Here is a 25,371-nt window from a genome sequence, read left to right as displayed (position 1 = left end):
CCTTTGTGTCGACTGCAAACTTGCCAACCCACCCTTCTACCCCAACATCCAGGTCGTTAATAAAAATCACAAAAAGTAGAGGTCCCAGAACAGATCCTTGTGGGACACCACTAGTCACAACCCTCCAATCTGAATGTACTCCCTCCACCATGACCCTCTGCCTTCTGCAGGCAAGCCAATTCTGAATCCACCTGGCCAAACTTCCCTGGATCCCATGCCTTCTGACTTTCTGAATAAGCCTACCGTGTGGAACCTTGTCAAATGCCTTACTATAATCCATGTAGATCACATCCACTGCACTACCTTCATCTATATGCCTGGTCACCTCCTCAAAGAACTCTATCAGGCTTGTTAGGCACGATCTGCCCTTCACAAAGCTATGCTGACTGTCCCTGATCAGACCATGATTCTCTAAATGCCCATAGATCCTATCTCTAAGAATCTTTTCCAATAGCTTTCCCACCACAGACGTAAGGCTCACTGGTCTATAATTACCCAGACTATCCCTACTACCTTTTTTGAACAAGGGGACAACATTCGCCTCCCTCTAATCCTCCGGTACCATTCCCGTGGACAACGAGGACATAAAGATTCTAGCCAGAGGCTCAGCAATCTCTTCCCTCACCTCGTGGAGCAGCCTGGGGAATATTCCGTCAGGCCCCGGGGACTTATCCATCCTAATGTATTTTAACAACTCCAACACCTCCTCTCCCTTAATATCAACATGCTCCAGAACATCAACCTCACTCATATTGTCCTCACCATCATCAAGTTCCCTCTCAGTGGTGAATACCGAAGAGAAATATTCATTGAGGACCTCGCTCACTTCCACAGCCTCCAGGCATATCTTCCCACCTTCATCTCTGATTGGTCCTACCTTCACTCCTGTCATCATTTTGTTCTTCACATAATTGAAGAATGCCTTGGGGTTTTTCTTTACCCTACTTGCCAAGGCCTTCTCATGCCCCTTCTTGCTCTTCTCAGCCCCTTCTTAAGATCCTTTCTTGCTACCCTATATTACTCAATAGACCCATCTGATCCTTGCTTCCTAAACCTCATGTATGCTGCCTTCTTCCACCTGACTAGATTTTCCACTTCACTTGTCACCCATGGTTCCTTCACCCTACTATTCTTTATCTTCCTCATCAGGACAAATTTATCCCGAACATCCTGCAAGAGATCCTTAAACATCAACCACATGTCCATAGTACATTTCCCTGCAAAAATATTATCCCAATTCACACCCGCAAGCCTTATATCCTCATAATTTGCCCTTCCCCACCTAAAAATTTTCCTGTCCTCCCTGATTCTATCCTTTTCCATAATGCTAAAGGTCTTGGAGCGGTGATTACTCTCACCCAGTGACAGATCTGTGACCTGACCCGGTTCGTTACCTAATACTAGATCTAGTATAGCATTCCCCCTAGTCGGCCTGTCAACATACTGTGACAGGAATCCATCCTGGACACACTTAACAAACTCTGCCCCATCTAAACCCTTGGAACTAATCAAGTGCCAATCAATATTAGGGAAGTTAAAGTCACCCATGATAACAACCCTGTTATTTTTACACCTTTCCAAAATCTGCCTCCCAATCTGCTCCTCGGTATCTCTGCTGCTATCGGGGGCCTATAGAATACCCCCAGTAGAGTAACTGCTCCCCTCCTATTCCTGACTTCCACCCATACTGACTCAAAAGAGGATCCTGCTACATTACCCACCCTTTCTCAGATGAATCTGATTCCCTTTCTCAGATTCACAGATGAATCTCAGAGTTGTATACTCAGTAAATACTTTAATAACAAATCTATTTTCAATTCTGAATTAGAATCAATGTTGAAATAAAAATGGCTGACAGTGCAGATTTACCAATCCACGTGCTGTCCCATTGTTTTGTCCTTGTCCCTCCCTACCCCATCTCAAATCCCTCCCCTCCCCATCTCAAACTCCTCCCTGCTCACCCCATCTCAAACCCCTCCACTCCCCATCTCAAACCCCTTCCCACCCCTCTCCTCCCCATCTCAAACCCCTCTCCCTAGCCCATCTCAAACCCCTCTCCTCCTTATCTCAAAACCCTCCCCTCCCCATCGCAAACCCCTCCTCTCCCCTCCCCATCTCAAACCCCACCCCTTCCTTCCCCATTCTCAAACCTCTTCCCTCCGCTCAACTCAAATGCCTCCTTCCTTATCTCAAACCCATCCCCGCCCCTCATCACCCCATCTTAAACCACACCCCTCACCCTATCACAAACCCCTGTCCCCTCCCCATTTCAAATCCCTTCCCTCTCCTTCTCAAATCCCCTACCGTCCCTCCCCATCCTCCTCCATTTCCCAACAGTGAGCGGGCGCGACCATCCGAGGTTGGGGAAACGGGTTAACCACCATCAGCGGATGGGCCAAATGGACATGGACGTACCGTCACCCGACCAGCGGCAGGTGGCGCTGTGTAGGAAGTGCCCCTAACATCATCTGCTAATTGTTGATAGATTAATTTAATTTGTAGTTTATCTTTATTTCACAGACTGTGTCTTATTTATATAAATCAATCAATATATGTAAAATGTTCTTTTTCCTCAACAAATGCGCTATGCGTGCCCTGACTAACGTTAAGAGTGGTTTGCGCGGTACAGGCGACACTCTCAAGATGACGGCGGCGCGGTGCATACTGGACGTGAGGGTCACACTCTCGAAGCGGCAGTGGGTGCAGGACTAGATAGATATAGAGGGAAATGTTTAGAGATAGATATAGAGATAGAGAGAGAGGAAGAAATAGAGAAGGAGAGAGACCCTCCAGAAGGTTGGTATGCATTGCATTCTGGGCGTAAGGGCACAAGATGGCGGAGACGCGCGGTGGCTGCTGGGCGTGAGGCTAGCCACTCTCAAGATGGCGGCGCTGAGGGTGGCGGCGGCGGCCAGCGGGCGTACTCTCCTCCACACGCGGCACAAGACCTTCCATTGCTGCAGGGTGAGGCGGCGGGCGGCCGGGCATTACCCGTGGTCGGCGGGGAGTCAGTGGCAGGCTGGGGCAGCGCGGTGGTAGGGTTTTTTCCTCAGTGAGAGTTGCCGTTTGTGTCAAGGTCACCCGCCTTTCTCCTTCACTGAATGGTCGGGGCCGCCGGTGTGTGAAGCAGGACCGGGGCCGGTCCAGGGCCTCAACTCTTGGGCACATCAGCGAACTTCTGGGTCTGTTTGAGGGATTACCGGGAAACCTTTCTTACGGCAGATTCCGGTTTAACTGCTGCAGATCAGGATTGTTGACCCAGAACAACCTGCATCCCATCATTGATGTTCGGTTAAAGTGGATTGAAAACCATTAACAAACTGAGCATCGACTGTGGGTGGGAGGATTTGTCGACGTTTCGTTGGGCAGCCTGTGGGTTTGTATGTTATAGTGCCCCTGAAACCCACAACACTACATCCACAATGTCCTTCGGGAAGGAAATCTGCCTTGGTAGAAATTATACTGGGTTGAACAGTAAATATCAGCGTCCTTTGAATAAGTGAAACAAAAGCCACTCTTCATCTTTCTCTTAGTGTCTCTTGATAATAGGATTGAATTTCAGATCCGCACTATTAGGGTGATGCAGAGTAAAGTCCACCATGTACGATAATAATCTGGGGTTAGTATGTAGGCTTCGTGATTCTGCGAGGCATTGATCTATACGGAGAGCTTGAGGGTTTAAAGGAGTCTTCAGAGGGATCGATCAAGGTGAAGCGAGTGGGCATCAAGCAAGAGCCGAAGCGCTACATCAAAGTTCAAAGTAAATTTATTCTCTAGTTATGTGTATGTTACTGTGTACAACCCTGAAATTAATTTTCTTACATAGAGAAATAAAGAAATATGATAGTATATGAAAAACTGTACATAAACTATACAAGACTGACAGATATCCAGTGTTTAATAGAGGACAAATGTTGCCAGTAATAAATAATGCTGAGAACATGAGCAGTAGAGTCCTTGAAAGTGAGTCAGCTCAGCATTGAGGTGAGTGTAGTTATCCACTCTGGTTTAGGAGTCTGATGGTTGAAGGGTAATAACTGTTCCTGAACTTTTGCCCTATGGTAATAGCAAAAAGAGATGGCCTGGATGGTAGGGGTCTTTAACAATGGATGCTGCTTTCTTGTGGCATTGCTCCTTGTAAATGCACTCACTGGCTCATTTATCATTTTCAAACTAATATTCCTGGAAACATTGGACTTGCATGATCAGGCACTGTTAATGTCAATGTATAGAATTTTAAAGCAAATTGAACAGTGCACTTTATTGCAAGGTGATTGAAGTAGAGAAAGGATATCCTGCTGAATTTTGAATCTCATCTCATGTATCGTGTATGTTTAATATGTGTCCTGTACTTGCCTCAATGCTGTTTATGAAAACTCAGTGGATTGAATCTTGGGATGAAGCAGTTATGCCATGGAGACAGTGAATCGGGTCAGCCAGTATTCACTGTAGCTACAAGTGGAATGAACAGGGTAGATGTAGGAGTTGCTTTCTGTAGCTGCTGAGTTGTAATCGGGCTGGCCTTTTGGGACAGATGGGGGTTTCTGCATGAAGGTTGTGAACACTGACAGTTTGAGTAATTGAAACATTGATGATTTCTCTTTGGCACAGAGGAATATGGGGATTGAATAGGAAAACGGGCAAGAAATAGCAGTATAAACACGAGAGATTCTGCATATCCAGAGTAATACAAAAAATGCTGGAGGAACTCTGCAGCATCTGTGGAAATGAATAAATGGTCAACATTTTGGCTCAAAGCCCTTCATCAGAACTGGAAAGGGAGGGGGAAGAATGTGGGAGGGGCAGGAGGGCAAACTGCCAGGTGAGTTGGGTAGCTTGGGGGGGGGGGGGAGAGGGATGAAGTGAGAAGCATGGAGCTGATAGGTAGAAGAGGGAATCTATTAGGAGAGTGTACCATGGGAGAAAGGGAAGGAGGAGAAGCACCAGAGAGAGGTGATGGGTGAGTGAGACGAGGGGAGTCTGAATGAGGAACGAAAGAGAAAGGAGAGAAGTTACTGGAAATTAGAGAAATCGATGTTCATGTTGTCAGTTTGGAGGTTACCCAGATGGAATATGAGGGCTGGCTGTGATCTCATTGGATGGCAGAACAGAATGAAGGTGCTGTACAGTGTCCCTCTTCTCCGTTTGAATGTTTGCTTCGTTTATTTGCTGAAGTAAGCACCGCTTCCTGTACGTGCCAATGATAATTGGGAAATCTGTTACTAAGAGAATCCTTTAAATCAAGATCTAGTGAAGTGAGCCAACCTGTGTGGTGATATTGAGAAGTTTATAAAGAGAGGCCATTATTTCTGAATGTATGCTTCAGTGAGTGAAGTGTATGGAACAAAACCCATACTGCTGTGGTTTAACGATTGGTGCGAGTCGCACAGGTGAGTGGTGTGTCTTTCCTGACACTCAGGTTGTGGAGGGTTTGAGAGTTTGTGTTCATAGACAATCATCCTCATTACAATTTTTCATAGTGCAAGCCCCTTTATGCCCTTTGAGTCCCGTGCATTCTGACAGCAAGTGCTCCTCTTGTCATTAGGCAAGGGAATTCTGACTGGTATTATGATCAGAAGAGAGGGGTTTGTTTGTTAATGGAAGTTACACTGTTTGGGATGTACCATTGTAAATGTGTCTATGGAAGAGATTGCCTTGTCAGTTTCCAAAGCAAATCCTATAAGTGGCTATCTGCTATCAGTGACAGCCTGTGGTCTAGTTTACTGGATGTATTGTGTGTGAGGGTGAATTTTTATTCAGTATCTGCAAGTTTCCTGGTAGTGTTTTTTTTAAGGATGAATTTGTATTGCACAAGTTGCCATATCACTGGGGAACTCTATGTCAGAAATGATACCTGAGAGGTTTGTTGGTTTGAAAGCTGAAGTTCTAAGGATCAATGTTGCAAGGATTTGGTGGAGGATGTTTTCGAGAGAATGGATTTTCTGGTCTTAGTCTGGAATTGTTGCTGTAAATTAGTGGGGGTGGTGGTGGCAAATCCACCTTCACTATGTAAGTGTAGAGGGAGAGAATAGGGAATTATAAGCCTGTATCCTATATCAGTGGTAGGGAAACATTGGAATTTCTAATGTAATAAATGACAGCTTTATTAAATCGGAGTTGATGTGAATTCACAGGTAACTGAGAAGCACAGTTCACTACTCTGCTAGAGCAGTTTGAGGATGTGAATGAGTAAAGAGGTAAGAGGGGGTTGCAGTGTCATAGAGACATAGAAAGTACAGCACAGAAACGGGCCCTTTGGCCCATCTAATCTGCGCTGAACTATTTATACTGCCCACTCTCATTGACTTGCACCATTACTATAGCCCTACCATCCATGTACTTATCCAAACTTCTCTCGAAGCTTGCATGCACCATTTGTGCCGACAGCTCATTCCACACTCCCACGACCCTCTGAGTGAAGTTTCCCCTCATGTTCCCTTTAAACTTTTCACCTTTTACCCTTAACCCATGATCTCTAGTTGTAGTCCCACCCAACCTCAGTGGAAAAAGCTTGCTTGCATTTACCCTATCTATATACCTCACAATTTTGTATGACTCTAATCAAACTTTCTCTCACTCTTCTATGTTTCAAGGAATACTGTCCTAACCTATTCAATCTTTCCTCACAACTCAGGTCCTCCAGACTCAGCAACATCCTTGTAAATTTTTCCAAATGTGTTTACACCTTTCCTGTAGGTAGGTGACCAAAACTGCACACAATACTTCAAATTAGGCCCTCCTTATCTGTGGATTCCACATCCGTGAATTCAACCAACCGCGAATTGCGAAAACCCGTAAGTGCTCTTCCAGCACTTGTTGTTCGCGCATGTACAGACTTTTTCTTGTCATTATTCCCTAAACAATGCAGTATAACAACTATTTTACATAGCATTTACATTGTATTGGGTATTATAAGTAATCCAGAGATGATTTAAAGTATACGGGAGGATGTGCGTGGATCGGGATCGAAAAATATCTGAAGTTCTCTTACTAGTTAAGTCGAAACAGGTACGTCCAGTATTATTTAGCGTCAGTTAGTCAAACGTTTGTCTTAATATATAGTATATATTTTACCTTTCTATGCATATAAAACACTTAAGAATATAAGTTTCAGCGCCGGGCTCGGGAACGGAAGCTCTCGGGACTCAGGACAGATCGCTCCCTAGTGCGCTCTCCTCCATGCCGGGTTGATGTGGAGGATCAAAAACTCAAAACCCCAAAACCTTAGTAATAATTGTAGCTTTCATCGGGGCAGAGCCTTTCTCACTTTATCCTTTAAAATTGTTCCGATCATTGACCGACCTAGCCTAACGCTTTTCCAATGACCGATGGCGTTTCACCTCTTTCCGATTGCTTTATTATTTCCACTTTATTTTCAATCGTGATTATTTTCGTGAACGGAAACACTGCACATTCAGAGCTCTGGCGCGGGGGCCTAATGTCCACCGCTGTGAGACAGGTTAAATAAGGTCTGGGGTTCCACTGGGTCCTAAGGTCCACTGGATTGAGACAGGTTGAATAAGGGACTTGAGCATCCGCGAATTTTGGTATCCGTGAGGGGTCCCAGAACCAATCCCCCGTGGATAAGGAGGGCTGACTGTACTCCGAATTAGGCCTCACCAACATCTTACGCAACTTCAACATAACATCCCATCTCCTCTATTTAGTACTTTGATCTGTGAAGGCCACTGTGCTAAAAGCTTCCTTTGTGACCCTGTCAACCTGTGACACCACTTTCAATCAATGATGGACCTGTATTTCTACCGCAATCCTCAGTGCCCTGCCATTCACTGTATAAGACCGACTGTGCCTGGTTGGTTCTACCAAAGTGCAACACCTCAGAATTGTCTGCATTAAATTCCGTCTATCATTTTTCCATCTGGTCCAGATCCCACCACAAGCCGCGATAGTTTTCTTTACTGTTCGTTACACCTCCACTTCCAGATTGCTGATATAGATGACAAACAACAGTGGTCCCGGCACTGATTGCTGCAGTACTCCTGGTCACAGGCCTCCAGTCAGAGAAGCCACTGCCTATAAACGGAACCTTTTTGACCAACCTCCCATGCAGGACCTTATCAAATCCCTTGCTGAAGTCCATGTAGACAACGTCCACTGCCTTACCTTCATCAACTTTACTAGTAATTTCCTCGAAAAACTATAAGTTTAGTTGGACATGACCCACCACACTCAAAGCCATGCTGACTATCCTTAATCAGTCCTTGTCTATCCAAATACTTACGTATCTGGTCCCTTAGAATACTTTTCAATAATTTTCCCACAACTGATGTCAGACTCACTGGCCTATAATTTCCTGGTTTATGTATAGAGCCTTTCTTAAACAGTGGAACACATTGGCTATCCTCCAATCCTCTGGTACCTCTCCGTTGCTAAAGATGATTTAAGTATCTGTTAGAGGTCTGGTAATTTCTGCATTGTTCCTGGTTATGGGTTACTGCTCTTCTCAAATTCCCATGGTCTTCCCATTACATCCCAAGGCTCAGTGAATGAATGGCATAGCAAGCTGAATTAGTGTTGTGCAGACCAAAGCAAGCACATCGATTTGTAATTTGTAAAACACACCTGTCTTTGAATACCTTCAGCTTTGGTGAGCTGCCTGTTTGCTCCTGGTGTAATACCACAGTAGCCAGTGTACTCTTTGGAATAACATCACTGTTGGTTTAGATGGTCAAGGGATAATATAATCAGAGTTTTCAAAATAAGATTTGGTTCTTTGAAGGCATTTTTGGTGAAGAATAGAATGTGTCATGAAATCTTCAGGAAATATTCTGCACACAGTACATGGAATTGTTGCTCTCAGACAGTTGGATGTTGGGAGTCCATAAGACATAGGAGTAGAATTTGGCCATCTGGCCCATCAAGTCTGCTCTGCCATTCCATCATAATGGATCCTTTTTTTAATCACCTCCTTGATCCCTTCTCCCTGTAACCTTTGATGCCATGCCCAATCAAGAACCTAATCAATCTCTACTTTAAATACACCCAACGACCTGGCTTCCACAGGTTGCACGTGACAACAAATTCACCACCCTTTGTCTAGAGAAATTTCTCCGCATCTCTGTTTAGAAAGGGCGCCCACCCCCCCCCCCCCCCCCCCACAATATCCTGAGGCTGTGTCCTTTGGTCCTAGACTCCCCCACCATGGGAAATATCCTTTCCACATCTATCCTGTCTATGCCTTTCAACATTCGAAAGGTTTCAATGAGATCTCCCCTCATTTTTCTGAATTCCAGCGAGTACAGAGCCAGAACCTCAAACATTCCTCGTATGATAACCCTTTCATTTCTGGAATCATCCTTGTGAACCTCCTCTGGACCCTCTCCAATGCCAGCACATCTTTTCTAAGATGAGAATCCTAAAACTGTCCACAGTACTCAAGGCGAGGCTTCACCAGTGCCTTATAAAACTCCAGCAACACATCCTTGCTCTTGTATTCTAGACCTCTTGAAATGAATGCTAACATTGCATTTGCCTTCCTCACCACCGACTCTACCTGCGAATTAACCTTTAGGGTGTTCTGCACAAGGACTCCCAAATCCCTTTGCATCTCAGATTCCTGGATTTTCTCCCCATTTAGAAAATAATCTGCACATTTATTTCTACTATCAAAGTGCATGACCATGCATTTTTCAACATTATATTTCATTTGCCACTTTCTTGTCCATTCTCCTAATCTGTCTAAGTCCTTCTGCATCCTACCTGTTTGCTCAACACTACCTGCCCCTCCACCAATCTTTGTATCATCTGCAAACTTAGCAACAAACCCATCTATTTCATCATCTAAATCATTTATATACAGTATAAAAAGTAGTCCCAACACCAACCCCTGCGGAACACCACTAGTCATTGGCAGCCAACCAGAAAAGGATCCTTTTATTTCTACTCACTGCCCCCTACCAATCAGCCAATGCTCTAACCATGTTAGTAACTTCCCTGTAATTCCATGGGCTCTTAACTTGGTAAGCAGCCTCGTGTGGCACCTTGTCAAAGGCCTTCTGAAAGTCCAAATATACAACATCCACTGCATCCCCTTTACCTATCCTACTTGTAATCTCCTTAAAGAATTCCAACAGTTTTGTCAGGCAGGATTTTCCCTGAAGGAAACCATGCTGACTTTGTACTATCTTGTCCTATGTCACCAAATACTCCATCACTTCATCCTTAACCATAGAACATGACAGCACAGAAGCAGGCCTTTTGGCCCTTCTTGGCTGTGCCGAACCATTTTTCTGCCTAGTCCCCCTGACCTGCACCTGGACCATATGCCTCCATAACACCTCTCATCCATGTCTGTCCAAGTTTATCTTAAACGTTAAAAGTGAGCCGGCATTTACCACTCAACTGGCAGCTCATTCCACCCTCCCACCACTCTCTGTGTTAAGAAGCCACCCCTAATATTCCCTTTAAACTTTTCTCCCTTCACCCTTAACCCAGGTCCTCTTTTTTTTTTCTCCCCTAGCCTCTGTGGAAAAAGCCTGCTTGCATTCACAATTGACTTTTAAACATCTTCCCAACCACTGAGGTTAGGCTAACTGGTCTATAATTTCCTTTCTGCTGCCTTCCTCCTTTCTTAAAGAGTGGAGTAACATTTGCAGTTTTCCAGTCCTCTGGCTCCATGCCAGAGTCCAATGATTTTTGAAAGAACATTTTTAATGCCACCACAATTTCTAAAGCTACCTCTTTCAGAACCCTGGGGTTGGTCTGGGTGATTTATGTACCTTTAGGTCTTTAAGCTTTTTGTGAACCTTCTCCCTTGTAACAGTAACTGCACCCACTTCTCTTCCTTCACACACTGCATCAAGCATACTGTTAGTGTCTTCCACAGTTGAAGCATTCAGATAATCTTGAGGTATAGAACAATGGGCCCATCAGCCATGATCTTACAGGATGCAGTAGGAGATTTCAGGGCTGGTGGACTTTGAAGAGTGTAACAGGCTGGTAGCAAGTACAAGGGGAAGTTCAAAGCAACAGATGCTGCAAATCTGAGATAAAAACAAAGTGCTGGAAATGCTCACCAAGTCAGAAAGCTTCTGTGGAGAGAGGAACAGGGTGCAGAACCCTTTGTCAGGGATTGCAAACCAGGAAGGAAATGGTTAAGGGCAACTTTTACTTGATTTACTTCATTGTGCATCCACTGTTTTGAAAGGAAACTGTTGAAGTTATAATTTGATATCCGACATGTGGCTCTGTATTCTACATCCCTCCATTTTACAGCTAATCTGTCTTGTCCCATAGGCCAGGATGTCCTTTGCAAGCTTGTCCCGTGGGAAGAAGATAGCGCTGTCCACGTTAGGGGTGCTTGCTGCTGGGGGTGGTGCCCTTGCGATCACCTTGCATCGCTCTGTGTATGCAGACCTGGAGCTCCATCCTCCCAGCTACCCCTGGAGTCACAATGGCTTTTTGTCTGCACTAGACCATGCCAGGTGAGAACGCCCTCATGTCAGAGCTATGCAGAGCATCCGTGGGATTGGGAAAGTGGGCAGAAACAGTCTGGTCAGAGCACTGCTCACCCAGAGCAGCTCAGTTCAGAGAAAGAGAAAAGTTGCCTTATTGGTCACGTACATCAAAACACGCAGTGAAGTGTGCCATTTGTGCAGGTGACCAACGTAGTCCGAGTTTGTGCTGGAGGTAGCTCGCTAGTGTTGCCATGCTTCTGGTGCCAACATAGAGTTCCGATAACTTACTAACACCTATGCCTTTTGAAATGTGGAAGGAGAGTGGAGTACCTGGAAGAAATTCACTGCAGAAGTAACAAAGTCAAAGGCCATCCTGTTCTGACATTAGATTCCAAGTAGAATGGAACACAAGCTGACTTTGTTCCTACTCCCTGCTACCCTGAACTCAAGGCAGGGTCCACCCTAATGCACGAACACTAGCCATTTGAGATGAGCTGGCAACACAGGCCTGGCATTATAGTGTAACACTTCACAGTGTCTGCAATCACTGATGGATTCAATTCCTGCTGCTGAGTTTGTACGTTCTCAATGACCACTTGAGATTCCTCATATGTTCCAAAAATGTACAGGTTAGGGTTAGTAAATTCTGGGAGTGTAGCATGGCAGCACTTGCAAGCTGCCCCTATCACTTCCTTAGTGTAAATGACACATTTCACTGTATCATTCAATGTACGTTTGACAAATAAAGCTAATCTTTCATCTTTGCCGTGCAGAAGAAGGGTTTGGCTGCCATGATGTGAGCCTGTTACCTGTCTGTGTTCGCAGTGTTCGCCGTGGTTATCAGGTGTACAAGCAGGTGTGCGCGGCCTGTCACAGCATGGAGTACCTGGCCTTCCGGAACCTTGTTGGAGTGACTCACACAGAGGATGAGGCAAAGGCCCTAGCAGAGGAGGTGAGAACAGCCACATTTTATCATTGAACAGTGTGGGAATTAAGTCATTCCAGTTTTCAGCATCAGAGGCTCCCAGATTGTGGGCTGGATGCCAAATAAAGTCTCCCTTGGAAGAATGACATGGTCCTGGGAGTGACAAATAGCCTCACTTCCCCAGGCTCTTAACTGTAGCGTTTGCCCATGTGTACTTGCTGAAGGACCATTTAACTTTACTCTCTGTTTGGAGTGGCACGGCAGCTTAGCGGTTACAGTGTCTGCGACCAGGGACCCGTGTTCACTTCCCACTGCTGTCTGAATGAGTTTGTTCCTCCTTGCCATGAGTGCATGAGTCCCCTCCTCACTGTGAGCCCCCCTTATCATTATACATGGAGTATCAGAGGACCGGGGTGTGGTTTGGCCCACACCAGGTGGACACGAGCCAGTTGAGTGTTTTCATGTGTTCACAGGGTTGGGCTGATGGGTGAGAGGGAGCTGGAGTACAGCTTAACCCAGGACAGACAAGTTGGAGGAGGATGTGGAGAAGTACAGACTTAACCAAACCTGGTAAAGTGCTGCATTGCTGTGTTTCCCTCAGCACAGAGGGTTTGCTTTATGAGTTAAATGTTGGCTGAGTAAGTTACTTTGGCCAAGTGTCGGTATACATAATCAGCTGACTTCTACATGTTTGGACTCAGGAAGAAGCAGTATGTGTGTCAGTAGAGGAGCTGGAGGAGAGAGGTGTTGTAGGCTCTGTGGCGCTACATAGATATCAATTAATCTGCTCTTGGTTATGATACCGAAATGTTTCCATTTTATGAAAGTTGGTTGATTTTCAGTCCCCTAAACAACAAGTGATGCTTTACAGCACAATAACCGGTGAATTATTAGGAAGCACCACAGGGCTTGGAACAGTGACCTGAGACGATGGAGGGTTGGTACAGGAGCTGGTTAAATCTGAATAACAGGTGTGTGCAGAAACAGTCGAACACGGTGCCAAGGTGGAGCTGTTGGATGTGAACACTGTTGGCCCAGAGTCACTATGGGATTGAGTCGACTGTTTCACAATGTAGTGTACGGAATTCATACTGGCCCTATTCTGAACAGGAAGCTGTGGTGTGGTGCTGTGAAATTAAACCCATTGCAATAACTAGCCAGCCTCATGCTTAGCTATTATCAGTAATCTGTTATGGTGGAGGTCTGACTGCCTGTGTGTTGTGTCTCCACTCCTAGATTGAAGTGTTGGATGGACCAGATGAGAACGGAGAAATGTTCACCCGCCCTGGCAAGCTCTCCGATTACTTCCCTCGACCATACCCAAATTCAGAGGCAGCAAGAGCAGCAAATAATGGGGCTCTACCTCCTGATCTCAGTTACATCGCTAACGCCAGGTACTCCCCCTCCCTCCACAAAACAACGGTCTTTTCCTCCTGATCTCAGTTACATCATAAACACCAGGAACTGCCCCCCCTCCCTCCACAAATAATGGGGCTCTACCTCCTGATCTCAGTTACATCGCTAATGCCAGGTACTCGCTCCTCAGACAGGATGAAGAGATCAATACTCCCCAATGCCATTCGGCTTTACAATTCAACCGCCAGGAGTAAGATATGTTAAAGTGCCGGGGTTAGGACTCAATGTATTTAAGTAAACTACTTAAGAACTTTTTAAAAGCTATTATTAATGCTTTTTGAGAGGGTGTTTTTAGATGCATATTTTTACTGAGTTAAGTATTGTATGTAATTAGTTTTGCTACAATAAGTGTATGGGACATTGGAAAAAATGTTGAATTTCCCCATGGGGATGAATAAAGTATCTATCTATCTATCTATCTATCTATCTATCATAAACACCAGGAACTGCCCCCTCCCTCCACAAATAATGGGGCTCTACCTCCTGATCTCAGTTACATCGCTAACACCAGGTACTCCCCCCCACACTGCAGTTCATGGTTCCTCAAACAGGTGACTCCATCTGGTTATGTTATGCTTCTGTCACTGAAATTTTGCAACATATCTTGCTTGTAGTTCAGTGAGAATTATCGGCACACCATAGTTCTGCTGAACAGTGACAGATTGCTGAGTATCCCTGAATGTTGGCGTATAGCCTGCAGTTCACATTTCATGCAAATGGAGATACTGTGTGGCAGTCACTGCCACGTGATCACTACTGCAAAATCACAGACTTGGCATTTCAAGAGCTGGTCTGTCCAACTGTTTGTGGTCATGGTCTGGGCTTGTGCAGGGTCTGTATTACAGAGTAAGTACTGGGGGGAAGCCCTTTTACTAAGAGGGGGCAGATGTGAGTAGCATCGGCCAATCTGACCTAGGATTCAGATGTTACCGAGGGGATTTCCATCTTCATTCACCACCTCAAGGGTGTCATTATCTAAAAGTCTGGCATTGCTTAGCTGTGGTCAGGTAAATGTTTGAAACAGACGGGAGGGAGAGAGCATGGCAGTGGGAACTGTTTGGGATTGGTACAGGGCTGTGGGGAGAGAATGGGTCAGTATGAATGGTTAGGATTGGTACAGTACCGTGGGAAGAGTGGAGTAGTGTGGGGATTGGTACAGTTTGGAAAGAATGGGACAGTGGGAACAGTTTAAGATTGGTACAGGGCTGTGGGGAGAGAACAGGGCAGTGGGAACGGTTTGGTATTGATACGGGATTGTGGGCAGAGAACAGGGCAGTGGGATTAGTCCTGGGGATTGATATGGGGCTGTGGGAAGAGAGTGGGGCAGTGTGAATAGTTTGGGATTGGTACTGTGCTGTGGGGAGGGAACAGAGCAGTGGGAATGGTTTGATATTGATACTGGCTATGTGGAAAGAACAGGGCAGTGGAAACAGTTTGGTACTGGTATGGAGCTGTGGGGAGAGAGTGTGGCAGTGTGAACGGTTTGGGATTGGTAAAGGGCTTTGGGGAGAGAGCAGTAGTATGGCATTAGTATTAGAGTTGCATCCACACAGTGGTTGGGCAGAGAGCTATGGCTCCTGCTGTAAAATGCACAAAATCAGAGGAACTAAATCACAGGGCATGGGTGAAAGCCTTGGCAGAGTATTTTGCTGTGGAGAATGCTTGAGGAAAATTTAGTGGAACACACTGACTTGTTCATCTGTTTGTGTAGACATGGCGGTGAGGATTACATCTTCACCCTCCTCACTGGATATTGCGACCCTCCTGCTGGCATCACTCTTCGAGAAGGCCTCTACTACAACCCCTACTTTCCTGGCCAGGCAATTGGAATGGCCCCTCCTATTTATGATGAAGCTGTTGAATTTGAGGATGGTAAGAGCTGGTGCAGTTTATCTGAAGGAGCTGACTCAGTGTGTTTCTCACTCCCTGTGAAAGATCATTACTGGTGCCTTCACATTCTCTTTAGCTACCTCTTTCAGAACCCTGTGGTGTAGTCTATCTGGTCCTGGTACTTATCTACCTCGGACATTTCAGTTTCCCAAGCATCTTTTCCCTAGTAGTAGCAACTAGACTCTTCCCCCAGACACTCTTGAACATCCGGCATACTGCTGCTCTCTTCCATTGTGAAAAATGCAAAATAATTATTCAGTTCATCCGCCATTTCCTTGTCCCCCATTACTACCCATCCAGTGTCATTTTCCAGTCATCCAATATCTGCTCTCGCCTCTCTTTCACTCTGTATATCTGAAAAAACTTTTGGTATCCTCTTTGATATCATTAGCTCGCTTACCTTCATATTTCATCTTTTCTCTCCTCATGGCTTTTAAAGTTGCCTTCTGTTGGTTTTTAAACATTTCCCAATCAAATTTCTGACTAATTTTTCCTCTATTATATTCCCTTTCTTTTGCTTTTATGTTGGCTTTCACTTCTCTTGTCAGTGTGGTTGTGTCGTCCTGCCTTCAGAATACTAGTGCTGTTTGTCCTGCACCTTCTGAATTGCTTCCCGAAACTCCAGCCATTACTGCTCGCCATCATTCCTGCTGCCCTCCTCTTCCAATCAACTTTGGCCAGTAACTCTTTGACTTCCTAACTAATCAAGAACCCATCAAAGACTAACAACCTTTGACATCCTTAATCATCAAGAACTATCAAATTCCGCTTTAAATACAGTCAATGGCTTGGCCTCCACAGCCATCTTTGGCGATCATTTCCACAGATTCACTATCTCATGGCTAAAGAAATTCCTCCTCATTTTTAAACCCTTTGTCTGCTCACAACTTGAAACCCTGGTATTTAAAGCACCTGCAACCTGGACTTGGCCGAGAAGCAATGCAGTGTGGGTCTCCAAGGCTGAGGTTTCCATTGGTAAATTGAGGATTTGGCACAGCTTGCAAGCTAACTGAGAAACTAAACTTACTATTGGGGAAGTATTCCAGGCATTCTTATTGCCTGCCTGGTCCTAGGGATCATAACATTATTCCGAACCTGGTCCCAGGGATCATAACCTTAATCCCAACCTGGCCCTGGGGATGATAACCTTATTCCCAGCCTGGTTCCAGGGTTCATAACCTCATTCCCAGCCTGGTCCCGGGGTTTATTACTTATTCCCAACCTGGTCAGTCCACAGGACTGTTCAGGAACACTTCACTGACAGGCCATGAATCATTACACCGCTGACCCTTGTATAGCTTATGATTACTGTTGATGGAAAGGTACAGAGAGACAAGGGGTCAAGCGGCTGATGATCAGGGTTACATCCCTGACTTCAGAGAAGGATAGTACAATTTGAGTTCCTGAAGAACTGCTTATTTCTATCAGAGAGCTGATTGCCCCACACTCAGCCTGCTGAGATTTGCAAACACAAGGAACTCAGCAGGTCAGGCAGCATTTATGGAAAAGAGTAAACAGTCGACATTTCAGTCTGAGACCCTTTAGCAGTGGGTACCTGTGATTCAGTGACCACACACTGACCTCAGGCTCTGATCCCAACTGACCTTGAGAGTCTTGCTGACTGCATCTAGGCCACTTACTGTTCTTCTCTCTCCCAACCTCCAGGGTCTCCAGCCACGATGAGCCAGATTGCCAAGGATGTGTGCACCTTCCTGCGCTGGAGCTCTGAACCTGAACACGACCAGCGGAAACGCATGGGCTTGAAGGTCAGTTCACTGGGGTGATGAGGGGTCTGGACGTGGGAGCTGTCAGCAGATCCGGCACTCGTCGCAACTAATGATTTGCATTGGTTCAGTTGTTGGTTCTCCATCTGAGCCAACGATGACAGGAGATGTACAAGAGAGTTGTTAAGTGGAAAGACCATTAGACGTAGTAGCAGAATTAGTCCATTTGGTCCATCAAGTTTGCTCCGCCATTCAATCATGGCTGATCCTTTTTCCCCTCATCAGCCCCACTCCCCAGCTTTCTCTTCGTGTCCAATCAAGAACCTATCAATCTTTGCCTTAAATACACCCAATGACCTGGCCTTCACAGCTGCCTGTAGTAACAAATTCCACAAATTCACCACCCTCTGGCTAAAGAAATTTCTCCACATCTCTTTTAAATGGATGCTCCTCTATCCTGAGGCTGTGCCCTCTTGTCCTAGACTTCCCCACCATGGGAAACATCCTTTCCACATCTACGCTGTCTAGGCCTTTTAACATTCAAAAGATTTCAATGAGATTTCCTCCCCCCATCCTTCTGAATTCCAGCGAGTACAGACCCAGAGCCAAACGTTCCTTGTACGATAACCTTTTCATTCCCAGAATTATCCTTGTGAAACTCCTCTGAACCCTCTCCAATGCCAGTGCATCTTTTCTTAGATGAGGAGCCCAAAAGTGTTCACAATACTCAAGGTGAGGTCTCACCAGTGCCTCATAAAGCCTCAGCATCACATCCCTGCTCTTGAGTGTGCCATTCTGTTGAGTGGCTTTGGCTGATTAGGCTTGGGTGAGGGAATGCATCTTGTAATTTACAATCTCTGTGCTTTTATTTGTTCATCCCCATCTTCTAGGGCCTAGTAGTGAGAATGGTGCCGGGGCAGTATTGTATACTGTGTTTGGGATGTGGGAAGTCTGGGAGATCTACAGTCTCCCTGATAAACACAACTGCACCAGGTGCACTGAGGTGCAACTCCTTAGAGAACGTATTAAGGAACTGGAGATGCAGCTCGATGACATTCAACTCACAGGAGAATGAGGAGGTGATAGACAGGAGCTACAGCGAGGTAGTCACCCCTGGGTTACAAGAGTCAAGAAACTGGTTACTGTCAGGAGAAGGAGGGGAAATGTGCCAGTGTAGAGTACACCTGTGGTCATTCCCCTCAATAATAATTACATAACTTTAGATACTATTGAGGAGGAATGACCTACGGGGTGGGATGGGGGCAAACAACAGTGACCGGGTCTCTGGTGCTGAGGCTCAGAAGAGCAGAGAGGTGAAGAGGACTGTAGTGTTGATAGGAGATTCCATAGTCAGAGGAACAGAGATGAGGTTCTGTGGGTGTGATAGAGACATTCGGATGGTATGTTGCCTCCCTGGTGCTGGGGTCAGGGATGTCTCAGATCCGTTCCATGGCATTCTCAAGGGCAAGGGTGGCAGCCCGAGGTCTTGATACATATTGGCACTAATGATATAAATAGAAAATGTAAGAAGGTCCTGAAGAGAGATTCTAGAGAGCCAGGTAGTAAGTTGAGAAACAGGACCTCCAGGGTAGTAATCTCTGGATTGCTGCCAGTGCCACATACCAGTGAGGGTAAGAATAGGATGATTTGGCAGGTGAATGTGTGGCTGAGGAACTGGTGCAGGCAGCAGGGGTTCAGATTTATGCATTGTTGGGATTTCTTCTGGGGAAGGTATGGCCTGTACAAAAGGGATGGGTTGCAGCTGAACCCGAGGGGGTCCATTATTCTTCCAGGCAGGTTGACTAGTGTTGTTTGGGTGAGTTAAAATTAATTTGGCAGGAGGATGGGGAATAGGAGTGAGACTCCTGGCTGATGATAAGGCAAAATTGCAATCCACAGGATGAGTTGCAACAGAAAAGGTGGACAAAATTGAAAAGTGCAAATACAGGATAGAATGCGCGCAGATGAAAACGTAGATGAACTTGTAGCACAGTTACAGATTGGCAGGTAGGATGTTACAGGCATCACTGAATCATGACTGAAAGAATATTATAGCTGGGAGCTTAATACCCAAGGATACACATTGTATTGCAAGGACAGGCAGGAATGCAGAGGGGGTGGCATTGCCTTGTTGGTAAAAAAATGAAATCAAATCATTACAAAGGTGTTGAATCATTGTGGCTAGAGCTAAGGAACTGCAAGGGTAAAATTGAATTGAATTGACCATTACTTCCTTCATATATCTGAGTAAAAATCTTTACGTTACATTTCCGTCTAAATGTGCAATGTATAGTAATTTATAATAAATAGTATTTGTAATAAAAAGATCCTGATGTGAGTTATATACAGACCTCCAAACAGTAGTAAGGATCTGGTCTACAAATTACAACTGGAGGTAGAACATGAATGCTAAAAGGACAATGTTACAGAAGTCATGGGTATGCAGTTAGATTGGGAAAATCAGGTTGGTGTTGGATTCCAAGAGGAAGAATTTCTAGAACGCGTACGAGATGGTTTTTTAGAGCAGCTCATGGTTGAGCCCTCTGGGGATCAGCTGTTATGGACTGGGTGTTGTCCAATGAGCTGGAATTGATTAGAGAACTTAAGGTAAAAGAACCCTTTGGGGCAAGTGATCATAACATAATTGAATTCACTCTGAAATCTGAGGAGGAGAAGCTAAAGTCAGATGTATCAGTATTACAATGGAGTAAAGGGAATTACAGAGGCATGAGAGCGGAGTTGGCCAGAATTGATCGGAAAAGAACACAGGCAGGGATGATGGCAGAGCAACAATGGCTGGAAGTGATTTGGAAGTCACAGGATTTACAGTGTTCATCCCAAAGAGAAAGAAGTATTCTAAAGGTAAGATGACACAACTGTGGCTAAGAAGAGAAATCAAAGCCGACAAAAGTGCCAAAGAGAGGGCGTATAAAAGAGCAAAAAATAGTAGGAAATTAGAAGATTGGGAAGATTTTAAAAACCAATAGAAGGTAATTTAAAAAGTCATAGTGAAGGTAAAGATGGAATATGAAAGTAAGCTAGCCTATAATATTAAAGAGGATACCAAAAGTTTCTTCAGATATGTAAAAAGTAAAAGAGAGACAAGAGTGTATATCAGACCTCTGGAAAATGATGCTGGAGAAGTAGTAATGACAAGGAAATTGCGGATGAACTGAATAAGTATTTTGCATCAGTCTTCACTGTAGAAGACACGAGAGGTATGTTGGAAGTTAAGGTGTCAGGTGTCATGAAGTGTGTGGAGTTACCATTAGTAATGATCTTTCAAAAACTACACTAGACTACAGAGCTACACAGGACTACATAAAGTGCACAAAACAGTGCAGGGCAGTACAATAATAAATAATGAACAAGACAATAGGCACAGTAGAAGACAAATTTCAATATAATAATAAATGATGTAGATGTCAGTCGAGACTCGGTATTGAGGAGTCTGGGGGGAAGAAACTGTTGCACAGTCTGGTCGTGAGAGCCTGAATGCTTCGGTACCTTTTGCCAGATGGCAGGAGGGAGAAGAGTTTGTGTGAGGGGTGCGTGGGGTCCTTCACAATGCTGTTAGCTTTGCGTGTGGTGTAAATGTCTGTAATGGCAGGAAGAGAGACCCAGATGATCTTCTCTGCTGACCTCACTATCCGAAGTCACTAGGAGTGAATGAGATATACCCCAGGCTACGGTGGGAAGAGATTGCTGAGCCTCTGCCGATGATCTTTGCATCATCAATAGGGATGGGAGATGTACCAAAGGATTGGAAGGTTGCAAACGTTCCCTTGTTCAAGAAAGGGAGTAGAGATAACCCAGGAAATTATAGATCAGTGAGTCTTACTTCAGTGGTAAGCAGGTTGTTGGAGAAGATCCTGAGAGGCAGGATTTATGAACATTTGGGGAGACATAATCCAATTAGGTATAGTCAGCATGGCTTTGTCAAGAGTAGGTCGTGCCTTATGAGCCTGATTGGATTCTATGAGGAGGTAACAAAATACATTGAGCAGTAGATGTTCTGTTTATGGATTTCAGCAAGGCATTTGATAAGGTTCCCCATGCAAGGCTTATTTAGAACGTAAGGAGGCATGGGATCCAGGGAGAACTTGCTTTGTGGATCCAGAACTGGCTTGCCCACAGAAGGTAAAGGGTGGTTGTAGATGGTTCATATTCTGCATGGAGGTCGGTCACCAGTGGGGTGCCTCAGGGATCTGTTCTGGGACCCCTCTTTTGGATTTTTATTAATGTCCTGGATGTGGAAGTGGAGGGATGGGTTAGTAAGTTTGCTGATGACACAAAGGTTGGAGGTGTTGTGGATAGTGTGGAGGGCTGTCAGTGGTTACAGCAGGACATCGATAGGATGCAGAACTGGGCTGAGAAGTGGCAGATGGAGTTCAACCCAGATAAGTGTGAAGTGGTTCATTTTGATAGGTCAAATTTGAAGACAGTATAGTAGTATTGATGGTAAGACTCTGGGCAGTGTGGAGGATCAGAGGGATCTTAGGGCACTCAAAGCTGCTGCGCAGGTTGACAGTGTAGTTAAGAACGCAAATGGTGTGTTGGTATTCATCAGCTGTGGGATTGAGTTCAAGAGCCTTGAGGTAATGTTACAGCTATATAAGACCTTAGTCAGACTGCACTCGGAGTACTGTGTTCAGTTCTGGTCACCTCACTACAGGAAGGATGTGGATAGTATAGAGAGAATGCAGAGGAGACTTACAAGGAAGTTGCTTAGATTGGGGAGCGTGTCTTATGAGAATAGGTTCAGTAAACTTGGCCTTTTCTCCTTGAAGTAACGGAGGATGAGAGGTGGCCTGGATAGAGGTGTATAAGATGATGTGAGGCATTGATCATGTGGATAGCCAGAGGCTTTTTCCCAGGGCTGAAATGAGGAGGTATATACCGGGGGGGGATGGGGGGATGTCAGAGGTAAGTTTTTCACACAGAGTGGTGAGTGCGTGGAATGCACTACCAGCAACGGTGGTGGAGGTGGATACAATAGGGTCTTTTAAGAGACTCTTAGATAGGTAGATAGAGCTTAGAAAAATACAGGGCTATGCGGTAGAGTAATTCTAGGCAGTTTCGAGAGTAGGTTACATGGTCGGCACAACATTGTGGGCTGAAGGGCCTGTACTGTGCTGTAGATTTCTATGTTCTATGTTCTGAGGTGCAAAGGAACTTGGGAATCCTTGTGCGGGATTCCCTAATGGTTAATTTTCAGGTTGAGTCTGTGGTGAGGAAGACAAATGCAACGTTAACATTCATTTCAGAGGATTAGAGAATAAAAGGAAGGATATAATGCTGAGACTGTACAAAGAACTGATGAGGCCTCACTCGGAGTATTGTGAACAGTTTTGGGCCCCTAATCTCAGAAAGGATGTGCTGACATTAGAGAGGGTTCAAAGAGGTTCACAAAAATTATTCTAGGATTGAATAGCTTGTTTTGTGAGGGCTGTTTGATGGCTTTGGGCCTGTATTCACTAGAATTTGAAGAGTGAGGGGTGACCTCATTGAAACCTAGTGAAAGGCCTTGATAGAGTTAATACTTGGAGATTGACCAGACTCGTGTACAGTCTTAGACCATGTAAAATGGCACCTGTCCTTCTCCCAGCACATGGGTTTGTGCTATAGTACACATCCTCATCACCTGTAGGGCTACTGTAATGTTGCTGTGGGCCTGAACTACTACCTCACGTGATTCTCCAGCTTATTATTGTACCAGACGCAGCCTCTACAGTCTCTTGTGTCTCCCTCTGTTCCTCAGTTCTCCCAAAGCACTTGTCCTTCCTGGTTACCCACTTCCCACATCACCCCTACTGGGGCTTAGGCCGCTGGGCACTGTCCTCTGTCACGTTGTCTCTGTCTCCAGGTGTAGCCCATCTTGATGTATCCTTCCTCTCCCATAGATGAAGTCTTTGGAGCTTTTGTTGGCATTTCTGTAGCATTGGATTTTTTTTACAGGATGGGATTGCTAGCCCCATGCCCAACCCTCCTACTTTTGCAACCAGGCTTGGGACTATCCGTGGTGGAGTTGTCTTTTATAGTTAATACTCTCAAAGTTGATCACCTCCATGTCCATCTGCTATATGTCATCTCGTGCTAAATGTGAGGTTTTTAAAACGAATCTTAGTAAATATTAGGTGTGGAGCCGTTGTTGAAGCCTCTCCCCAGGGTTTCAGGGGAAGATTCTGTGGTCTTGAAACTCTACGTCCCGGAGGAGTCTGGAGCTCAGTGGGTGAAAGTTGTCGACTGAGAGATTCAATTCTGTACCTCTCTGGTTCTACAATAATGGTGCTAGTTCCAGATTCATAGATAGTGTTTCAAAATTTCTAGTCAGGGATTTCAGTCAACCAATATACACTATTTTATGTATTTATTTTAATTTTTTATTATTATGTTCTTTATTGAATTGTGTTTTTTTGTGCTGCTAACAATCTGGAGTAACAGTTATTTAGTTCTCCTTTACACTTGTGTATTGGAAATGACATTAAACAGTCTGAATTTATATAGTTGCATGGAGATTCCAATACCTCAAAGGTAATGAAAATGAAGATTGTTAAAGCAACATTTGTGTGAAGGTATTAGGAAAGTATCTAGCCAAATGTTTGCTAAAGAAACTTCTAGTTCAGACTGTGGACAGCACAGCTGCAGGGTCATTGCTGTGGACAATGCTGATTTTGGGTCCTATCTCGGCAGCACTGGGCATAGGTAACACGTGGGTGGTGCACGTGGGCATGGCTCTGTAGTTCTGCCAGAACCTAGTAGTGTTGTTGAATGGCAGCTTTAGACTTCAGGGTCCAGTGTGTGTGGCCAGGCACGGCTGGGAGGAGTGGACTCTGCCGTGGAGTATACTCGTACTTTGGTTAAGGGGGCGTGCTGGTGATCCCATGAGGGGTGTGGTCAGGTGATCAATTCTCCCATGTGACACAGGGAAAAATCAAAATTTGCATTTTTATAGAACTCCTCACAATGCTGGTATGCCCCAAGAGTATTCTTGTGAACAAAGTAGAACTGGGCATGTGACTAACAATGGGACAGAATCAGCTTCAATATCACTGACAGATGTGAAATTTGTTGTTTTGCAGCAGCAGTGCAGCGCAGTACTAAAATATACTATAAATTATAAGAAGAAACATTAAAAAAAGATAAAGAAGTAGTGCAAAAAGAAAACAAAAACAGTGAGGTAGTGTTTATGGGTTGGTTCATTGTCCGTTAAGAAATCTGACGGTGAGGAGGAAGAAGCTATTCCTAAAACAGTCTCTGTTCTTGTCTTTCCACAGGTGGTAATGTTTTCAGCTCTGCTTTTCCCTCTTCTGTACTACATGAAGAAGCACCGATGGGCTGTTTTAAAGAGCCGAAAGATCGCCTACAAACCTCCTCAATAACCCCTGGAACCAGGGATACTTCAACTCCAGGAATAACTGATTATTACATTCTCCGTCAATATGGATGTGGTCTGGACTTCACTTCAGGGGCAGGCGGGTGGGGAGAAACAAAATAATGTGAACGGTTTCAGATCAATGGGAGATCAGATGGGCCGTGGGTCTGTTGGAAACTCCTGAGAATAGCAGGTGAGTTGCTGACTGGGTGGGTGATCCACAGACAGAATGTTGCATGACTCTGGTCTGTCTTTAATATTTGTAAAGGGGGGTTTTGAAATAAACTTGGAACAACAGCAGCTTCAGTGGTGGTGAATGTTGTCCTTATCTGCATGAATTACCAAATAGAACCCAACGGTGATCTCTTGCCTTTTGGATATTAAATTGATCTCATATGATGAAAGAGGTTCCAGGCTCCTTAATAAATCTGGAGAGCATGGAGGAGTGGTTTTGAAGGTGGGGTAAAGAGACTGTTGTTTTGCTGAGGCTATTCGAAGTGGCACTGCAGAACATTGCCCAGATCTGCAGAACCAAAGTACCGATCTCAGTAGAGTGGATTGCTGAGGAAGGTGCAGGAAGCTGGTGGAATCTGTTTGTCATTTTAAGTTCATCTTCATCAGAGT

The 25,371-nt window shown here is 45.0% G+C and overlaps 1 protein-coding gene across 1 annotated transcript; it reads left to right on the top strand.

The window, feature by feature from the left end:
* Positions 1-2,843: 2,843 nt before the first annotated feature.
* Positions 2,844-25,047, top strand: cyc1 (cytochrome c-1). Its single transcript, XM_073062278.1, has 7 exons — positions 2,844-2,964; positions 11,257-11,444; positions 12,243-12,369; positions 13,579-13,736; positions 15,470-15,630; positions 17,314-17,414; positions 24,650-25,047. The coding sequence occupies exons 1-7, from the start codon at positions 2,884-2,886 to the stop codon at positions 24,752-24,754; spliced, it is 921 nt and encodes a 306-aa protein (XP_072918379.1). The 5' UTR covers positions 2,844-2,883; the 3' UTR covers positions 24,755-25,047.
* The last annotated feature ends 324 nt before the right edge of the window (positions 25,048-25,371 follow it).

This window comes from Hemitrygon akajei, chromosome 11 (assembly GCF_048418815.1).
Source record: "Hemitrygon akajei chromosome 11, sHemAka1.3, whole genome shotgun sequence".
Lineage (NCBI taxonomy): Eukaryota > Metazoa > Chordata > Chondrichthyes > Myliobatiformes > Dasyatidae > Hemitrygon > Hemitrygon akajei.
This window is presented reverse-complemented; position numbering and strand designations above follow the sequence as displayed.

Bases quoted from the DNA above. Each gene is read 5' to 3' on its own strand.
- cyc1 (XM_073062278.1), top strand. From the start codon at position 2,884: ATGGCGGCGCTGAGGGTGGCGGCGGCGGCCAGCGGGCGTACTCTCCTC. The intron at 15,631-17,313 runs GTAAGAGCTGGT...CCCAACCTCCAG, and splicing joins AGCTGTTGAATTTGAGGATG to GGTCTCCAGCCACGATGAGC. The intron at 17,415-24,649 runs GTCAGTTCACTG...GTCTTTCCACAG, and splicing joins GGAAACGCATGGGCTTGAAG to GTGGTAATGTTTTCAGCTCT.